The sequence below is a fragment of the Dromiciops gliroides genome, chromosome 3 (genome assembly GCF_019393635.1).
Source record: "Dromiciops gliroides isolate mDroGli1 chromosome 3, mDroGli1.pri, whole genome shotgun sequence".
Lineage (NCBI taxonomy): Eukaryota > Metazoa > Chordata > Mammalia > Microbiotheria > Microbiotheriidae > Dromiciops > Dromiciops gliroides.
In genome coordinates this window covers 613350199-613359110 of record NC_057863.1, presented here as the reverse complement: position 1 = coordinate 613359110, position 8912 = coordinate 613350199, and the positions used below count along the sequence as shown (strand labels likewise).

General features: G+C 51.4%; 1 protein-coding gene across 1 annotated transcript; it reads right to left on the bottom strand.

The window, feature by feature from the left end:
• Nucleotides 1–293: 293 nt before the first annotated feature.
• DDOST (dolichyl-diphosphooligosaccharide--protein glycosyltransferase non-catalytic subunit) lies at nt 294–8703 on the bottom strand. The gene is given in 15 exon segments (XM_043996092.1): nt 294–639; nt 730–756; nt 758–786; nt 789–836; nt 1202–1220; nt 1222–1260; nt 1263–1325; nt 1542–1689; nt 2174–2322; nt 2670–2763; nt 3273–3367; nt 3491–3594; nt 5311–5397; nt 6042–6152; nt 8431–8703. Coding segments are annotated over 15 exon segments (1341 nt in total). The 5' UTR covers nt 8609–8703; the 3' UTR covers nt 294–489.
• Nucleotides 8704–8912: the final 209 nt, after the last annotated feature.

Below are 8912 nucleotides of genomic sequence, written 5' to 3'. Positions count from 1 at the left end.
GGGCTCAGACACTTGACACTTACTAGTTGTGTGACCCTGGGCAAGTCACTTAATCCCCATTGCCCTGCCAAAAAACAAACAAACAAAAATTTTTTAAAAAAGGAATAGAGCCAATTTTTTAGATCTAAATGCAAAATAGGTCAATATAAACATAAACACCCTAGTAATGGTTTATGGAGTCACTGCCCTAATGAAGTTTCATTGATCTGATATGGAGAGCTAGCCAAAGATGTCCCAAGTACAGGTAGAATGTGACTGTGTAGCTTGTCTTTTTACATGGATCGGGAAACCAGTTAGGGCAGCAACCCCATTTTTATTTCACAAGTGGGAATGGATGACTGCAGCCACCAAAGATCCAGGGGCAGATTTGCTGGAGGAGAAATGATGTCCCACCCCTGGTAACCCAATTGTCTCCTACAGAGGGCAGGCAGAACCAGGCACCCACACCTGCCAACCAACTGCCCATGAAGATCCAAGGGCTCTGCTCCTTCAATCAGATTTTTCCTTCTCTTTCATATGCAAAAATACAGCGCTGAAGAGAAGAGTCCGGCCATCATGGAGAAAGCAACAGGGCATAGTAAGGAAGGCAGAGGGGATGAAGCGTTCATACTGTGTGTGCTGGAGGGGCCGCACAGACACCTGTAAGAAGAGAAGAGAGGGAGCAGATAGGTCTAGATTGATCCCTTGGCAAACAACTGTCCTGCCCATCCAGAGCCCATAGGTGCTCACCTGAGTGGAGGAGTACAAGTGAGTGTAAGCCCAGCCGATTGTAATCCACTTTGAACTGAATACCCCATAGACATCTGGCAACTTGAACTGGACGCTGTACTTGCCACCTGTGAAAGGCCCAACCACACCAAGAATAGCATTCAAAGGGCATCCTGTCTAACCCCAAATACAAAGTAGCCCATCCAGGCAGCTGCAGTGTCAAAGCCAGAATTTGAACCCAAGATCCCCTCACTCCCAAGGTCTAATACACTTTTTTTGGAGGCAGGTGCTTGCCCCATTACTTGCATTTTCCTTCCCACCCTACCTTAGTATGTTGGGATCCAGACAGGAAGCCAAAGGGACTGTGGCTAAATACCACTAAGGAAAAGTAGGAGCTAACAGTAACCACAGATTGAAATAAAACCAATCCTGCTTGGGGTGTGGGGGGAGAGTGGGTAAGGGAGGCTGGCTCATCTCCACAATTGAGACTTACCCTTCCTCTTCAAGAAAGTTCCTCACAAAAGGATCAATGCGGACGAACTCTAGCCTGAATCGTCATCTCCGTCAAAGGGCACCCATTTGCCTTCCGAGAGCTTCTCGATGACAATGCTATACTCCTAAGGCACAAGGCATAACAAAGGATGCATCAATGACCTGATATCCCCCCCCCCCAACCCCACCAGGACTAATGAAAAGGTGTAGATAAAAATCAGTGATTGCCCCTCACCCACAAACAGTACGCTTTCTGGGGTGCTCATCACCAAGCTTTGCATTTAACCTTTCTCAAATATGGCATACCCTCCCATAGCCCCCTTGGCCAAGCAGGTCCTTACCACGAGGTCTGTGACAGTGTAAGCATTAGGTGGGGCCTTCTCCCCTACTCGATGGTGAGAGACAGCCCCTACCCGAAGCACACCCTCCTCCTTGAACACCCATCGGGACAAGGCAACTGCCAATTCATAGTTGCCCGTTTGGGAGTACCTATACAACAAAGACAAAAAAGAGATGGGAACCCTAATGGGAGCAGGCCAGAGGCCCAACTGTGCCTTTCACGTTAAAGCTCCTTGGGTCAAGAAAGCAAAGGGAAGTGACACACTTTCCTGAAGGGAAAGGCACGTTCAACCATGTTGGGATCAAAGGACCCCAAGGTGGAAGGGATCAGAGACCATCTACACAACCCTCTCTTTACAAAAGAGAAAGCTGAGGCTCAAAGGGACAATTCAGAAGAACCCCAAAGGTTTCACTGAAGAGAGCGCCAGCAACAACAGAAAGAGGAAAGAGCCCCACCAGCGGGGCCACCACCTACTTCTCTGTCACTGAAAGCTCTGAAAACCAGGAGCTCCGCATCACCCACAAGGAAAAGGGCTCAAATGATCCCAGAATGGAGGAAGAGCTAGGCCACCGGCCTGGGCTGCTGCTAGCTCTTCTTACCAGAGCCCATGGGCCATGCCTCCGTGGGCCATACCTCTGTGAGCCAGGGCTGGCTTTCTGCACTGCTGAGTTAAAGAAGGCATCACTGAAGAAGTCCAAGGAGCCGCTGAAGATGACTCGGGCGTTATTTCGGGCCTGGAGCCCTGCAATCAGGAGGGTGTTCTTCCCCACCGCGTGGGGATACTAACAACAAAACAGATCAAGTCACTTTTCTGGCAGCTTGAGTCCTGGCCCAAACACTGGGCTGCCACTAATTCAAGTATGCAGACCCTAAGTTCCTACACTTGGGTGCAGCCACAGCATGGCCTACCCTTAAATCCAAGTTGACTATAGCTTTCTTACATGTCCTTCCATTTCCTACCCAGCACCCCAGCTTTCAAAGTCCACTATCCCCTGAAGTCTGATTTCCTTATCCAGATTTTGCCTCTGGAGTCAGTGCAGGTGAGCTCTGTGTCAGCTGGCACCAGAGGCCCAAGGGTTAGGTTACTAAGGGCAGGGCTGGAATCCAAAGTGCTTCTGTGGGTACTCACCTGTGTAATGGGTTTATCTGGGAAAAAGGAATATGAGGTAGAGGAGCCTGTCAGAATATCCAGTACCAGAGGGTTATCGGGATCAGCAACCATCCTATAGGGGCAAGAAAAGAGGCCAGTGCATAAACAGGGTTTGGGATCCAAGCAAGTGGCACCTGGAGTGCCCTGGTGGCACTTCATTTTTCCCCAGGAGTGACTCCCTTTAAAAATAACCAAACAGAGGGGCAGCTAGGTGGTGCTGTGGATAGAGCACCGGCCCTGGAGTCAGGAGGACCTGAGTTCAAATCCGGCCTCAGACGCTTGACACTTACTAGCTGTGTGACCCTGGGCAACTCACTTAACCCCAATCACCTCACCCCCCAAAAAAACCCAAACAAACAAACAGACTCTTTCTATCCCAAGAAAGTTAAGTTTTACATCCAATGATGAAGAATAAATAGAGTAACACAGAGCATAAGCTCATAGAGCAAACTAATGGTCAAAGAAAGTGAGTTTTGTTTTGTACCCAGGGGAAAGTTGTGCCATTTTCCTGTTGAAAGGAAAAAGTGACACCCAGCCTCCCAATTCATGGAAGTCTCTGCTGGTCCTTGCTGGATCACTTACCCAACACCTCGAAACAGGATGGGATTAAGGGATGTCCTTCCTACGATGGTTGGGGCCTTGAGGAGATTTTCTGTGTCTGCCACAATAAGTGTGTGCTGCAAGGAACAGGCCAAAGGCAGAGATGGTCAAGAAAAGGTGCCTCCCAGGCAGTGCTGCCTCCCCCCCCCCCCCTTCCTTCTCTGCCCTCTGTCTGTGCCTCATGAAGACTGGGTCCTTACCTCTCCAGGGTCAGAGATGTCATAGTTGTGATGGTCAATGACAGCTGTTTTCTCCTCGTCAAATTCAATCCCACACTCACTGCCCAGCTCCCTCAGTGGGTCACCTGCAGACAAAACCATGAAATGCCCAGCTCAGCCTGATGCTTATAAACATGCTCCCATCTCCCCCATCCTTGACCCTACCTATAGCCCTCAAGCTGCTGGACTACATGGCTCCTTTTCATAGCCAAACTCCCAGGAAAGGCTGTTTCTTCTCATTGTCTCCACTTTTTCCTGTGACACTCTGGCCTCTGTCACCAGCAGGCCCTGAGATCACCAACAGCCTTCTCTCAGTCCTCTTCCTGTTGGACCAACCTGAAGCATCTAACACAGTGAGCCAGACCCAACTCCTACTTCTGGATATTCTTTCCTCCGCCCTGGATTTCATGAGGCTGTTCTGTCATGTTCTCTTCCCAGTCAGATGCTCCTTCTCAGTCTCCTTGGCACATTAATTCATGAACTATTGACCCCTTTGCATGGGGGACCTCCAGACCTCTGTCCTGGGCCTGGTTCTTAATCGTTTTTGTGTGCCAGAGCCCATTAGTAGTCTAGTGATACCTAGGGACACTTTCTTAAAATGGTTAAGACTCCTACTCTTCATTCTTTCAGGGATCACATTAGCTCCCATGCGATCAGCTGTTATATCTATGAAGATAATCCCCCCATCTATAGACCTACAGCTTATCTCTCCAGTTCCAGTTCCATAAAACCAATTACCTGCCCTACATCTCCACCTGAATGTCCCAGACACCTCAAACTTGGTAGAAACAGAATTCATGTTTTCCCCCAAACCCACTTCTCCTTCTAGTCACCAAAGTTCACCACCTCAGAGACACCCCTGACTAATTCTCTTTCGCCCTCATGTAATCGGCTATCAAATTCTGTTGATTTCCCCTCCTGCACTTCTGCCCCTTCTCTCCACATACCTCAATGAACTCTTCTCATAGCTTGTCTCCATGCCCTTCCCCGCTACAATCCATCCTCCACGGGGCTGCAAAGGCAGCCCTCCTAAAGACCAAGGCTGCCCAAGACACCACCTGCTCCACAAACTCTTCACTGCCCCCCGGACGGAAAACAAGCTCCTCTGTTTGGTATCTAGAGCTCTTCACCACTTGGCTCCAACCACCTTCCAGAATGATCATGCGCGCTCTCCCTCACGCACCCTACATTTCAGCACAAGACAGTCTGTCTCCTGCCCTGTGTACAGGCTTGGAATGAAGTCCCTGCTCACCTCCATTCGCCTCTCTTCTTTAGATCAGAAGTTCCATAGTGAAGGGTGGGGAAGAATCCTCCCAAACCCGTGCCACTCCAACCCCCCAGCCCGGCCGCCCAAATCTTCTAGGGGCCCACCCCAGGCTCACGGCTTCCATTTCCTTTCCTCACAAGAACAACAACTTATAACCATACAGCACTTTTTGGTTTAAAATATCGTTATCGCAACGATTCGGTTAGGCAGACAGAGGTAACAGTACAAGAATCATTACCTCCATTTTACAGGCAAGAAAGCTGAGGACTTAGGAGATATGGCCGGGCTCACGTCACACTACAAAGCTAGAGAGCTGGGCTCTGAACTCGTCTCCTAACTCCAAATCCAAATTTCTTTCCAATACACCACGGTTAGAGGCACGGAGAATCACGGTCAGGGTTCGATCATATCACTGTCCTGTTCCAACTCACCCGGGCTGGACAAACACCCACTTGCCAGTCTGCATTTGTGAGGGGGAGGGGAGAGAAAATAAAAAACAGCCTGTGTCTCGAATGTGAGGAAAGGCTGTACTCACCAATGTCTGAGCTGGCGGCTACCAGGACGCTGCCACCTCCATCAATAAAAGAACTGATGGTCTCGACGTTGATATTGCCTCCAAAATCTGAAAGAAATCATCAAGGCACCATGAGTCATGGCTGTCTCAAGGGTTCTGCCCCACCAAGATTGAAGCCGAAGAGGGCCCAGGCTGGGAGCTACCCACTCCAGGAAGTCTTCGCTAACCCCACTCTCCGCTTCCAAACAAAAGCAAACACGCTCACCTCAAATTCCTCACAGCTCTTTGCTGGGACCTCCTCCTCTGTATGTTTGTGGTTTTTTTTTCCTTTTCCCACCTCACCCCAGCCTCCGTGTAGTCAATTATTCTTCTGTCCTCCATATTTATGCACAGTGTACACAAAATAGATATGATGGCAAATGAATGAGGCTGGGGGCTGCCCCAGCCATGGGAAGAAGCTGTTGCTTCTAGGAACCCTTTCTAGCGTGGATCCCAGCCTCAACACAAGCTGCCTGAGTCAGCTGCCTGGCCCATCTGGTGAAGGCTCAGTGAAGGCCTACAGGCGGCTCCACACCACCCACCCCTAACTGCAGGGGCTTGAAAGTGAACCATCTGCAAATAAGAAAGGCTCCCCCGAGGAGGGCAGCAACCAAAAGGCAGGCTGTGACAGGAGTGACGGCTCCTTCAGAACCGTCTCTGCTAACTGGGCCTCACTCTTCAAGGCCAGGTGCTCCCTGCTCAGGACCACTTACCTTCCACAGAAGGAGAGAAGATGATAAGATTGTCATAGAGGAACTCCCCATACTTAATAAGGGACAGGCTAGGGTCATCGGCAGTCCTGTAGGTGAGGTCAAAGCCACGATCTGCAAGAAAACAAGGAGGCTGCTGCAGACAGCAAGCAACAATAGCACCCACACCAAGGCACAAAGATCATTGATGACGCCCCCCCTTCCTTTACTCTCCTTTCTACAGAAGAGAGAGGAGCAATCTAACTTTCTACATGTAATGAACTGATGAAGGACGTGTGGTGGCAGGCAGAGGAGGGCCCAGCATTTTCTGTTCTTGACATTAGTAATGCCATTTAGAATAAGCCTCCATTTCAAGTGTAAATGAGCCATTACATCTAACTCTAATGCCAATCAAAAGGCAAAATCCATTGTCTCAGCCCCCAAAGTCAATGACAGAGTAGCAGACAGAAAATATCTGTATCCCCTCCTGAGCTGCTACTTGTGAAGCCAGAATGACTGTTTTCTGTATACTCTAAGTACCTATGCAAAATAATGTGTACTGAGTCTATTTGCCCCACAAATGCTTTCCTCTGCCATGACATGTAAAATGTACGGAATACGTCCTTCTTTTAACATATTAGCAATTTTCTCATCTTGCCATGACAGCACAATACTGAAAGAACCCAGCCCCTATCTCTGAGATATTAAAAGAACCTGAGGACAACTGGGTAGATGCCAAAAGACACAGACAAGATTCCTATAGGCCAAGCTACAGAACATGGGGGTGGGGGAATGAAACAGATCCCTAATGTAAGAGTCTTTAAGGCCTCCTGCCTCCAGATCCAGGGCCTTTTTGTTGTCACACTCCCCCCACCCCGCCCCACTGCTCCCCTTCCCAGTTGGGCAGGTGCCACCTCTACTATTCCCACCCCTTCCTGGAGCCCATTACAAAATTTCACGAACAGCCAGCACTCAGTGTAATCAACTGAAGGCTCTACTCTCCTGTGCATAAAAGCAGAGGCACTTACAGGTGGTGCAGTGGATAGAGCACCAGCCCTAGATTCAGGACCTGAGTTCAAATCTAGCCTCAGGCACTTGACACTTATTAGCTAAAGAAAGGGGAGGGAAGGACAAACCCTGGATGTGGAGTTAAAGAGTACCTAGGTTCAAATTCAACCCTACCTGCACAGCTGGGCCTCAGTTTCCTCAAGTGTAAAGGCTGCTAGACTGGATGACCTTTCTAGTTCTAAGTCCTATGTTCGATGAACATTTGAGTTTCCTTGACCACTGATTCCAACCGGGCTGGAGACCAAGCACCTTACAGGGCCAGCTTCCCTGCCCCCCTTCCTCCTCCAGAACCAGAGGCCGCCCATTTCTCTCCTGAATACCCTTCGGGTCGGTGGGTCCGTGGGTCGGTGGGTCAGTCAGTCAGTCAGTTGATAAATGTTTACTACCTACCTACTGGGGGCAGCTGAGTGGGGAAGTGGATCAGAATGAGGGGCCTGGGCTCAGGAAGACCCAAGTTCCAATCGGGCCTCAGACACTAGCTAGCTGAGAGCCTCAGTTTGAGAAGGGAGCAGCAAATCTCTCCAGCACCTTTGCCAAGAAAGCCCCACGGAGAGGGGTGGGGGCGGGGTGTCACGATGAGTGGGGTGCAGCCTGAAATGACCAAACAAGCACCTATTGAGTCCAAGACCTCGTGCTAAGGACATAAGAAAGGCCAGAGAAGATCTTAAAGAGAAGGAGCTAGCATTAAGAGAGAGGGAAAGGCACGACTTTGGTGGTTGGGTCAGTCTTTGTGACCGGGTCCTGCCCGACTCTTCGTGACCCCAGTGGGGCTGTCTTGGCAAAGATTGCAGAGCGGTTTGTTATTTCCTTCTCCGGCTCATTTTACCGACGAGGAAACGGCGGCAAATCCAGCCTCCGCGTGGCTACTAAGTGTCTGGAGTCTGACTTGAACTCAAGATGAGTCTTCCTGACTCCAACATTAGCCACTGAGCCACAAGCAAGGGGAAAAGAGGATGAAGAGGGAGAGCGGTCCAACAAGCGGTCGGTCCTCCACTCAAGGCTCCTCCAACTGGTCCCGAGCCCACCCTCATCTCAGTCAGCCCTGGGATCTCCCCCTTTTAAGTCTCCCATCTTCAACAGGGCCCTCCCACAAACCCGTAGCCCCCGCACCCCCATGACCTCTCCACGCCCCCACTCCAGGCTTCACCCCTTGCTCCTCTCCCACAGGTTCACTCACCATCCCTTATCCCACAGCCCTTCGGCCCCAGCCCCCCGTGCTGCCTCCCCTCCTACCCAAGCCCCCGCTTCGTGGCCAACTGGCTTCCCCTGGAAGACAACAACTCCACCTCTCCCTGGGCCCCCTCCCCTCTCCCTGCCCCCCCTCTCCCTGCCCCCGCCCCCTCACCGGCCAGGCTCCGGAAGAACAGCGAGTGGGTCTCGCGCAGGTTGACGTTCTCCAGCAGCACGAGGGTGCGGCGGGCTCCGGCGCTGGCGCCGGCGGTGTCGAGGCCCAGCAGGAGCAGGAGGAGCAGGCTCAGAGGCCCCACGGACCGGCGAGCCGCAGACACGGGGCGGACCTCCATCTTCCTCCCGCCGCCACTGTGCCCCTCGAATGCCGCTCCGGAAGGGCTCTGGCCGCAGCCGTCCAATCACCACGAGCGAGCGCCGGAAGCAATTCGGCCCCCCGGAAGTTCGGGTGAAAGTGTATCGGCAGCGCGGGCGGAAGCTCCTGAAGGGCGGGGGAGAAGACTGGTGAAGCCCATTGGGTAGGAAGTAAAACATCCCGCCCCGACCTTCTAGGAAACGCGTCAATCCCGAAGAGCCAGCTCTACAGAGACCACCAATCAGTAACGCCAGCCTCCCTCTCGCTCCGCCCCAGAAGGGAGA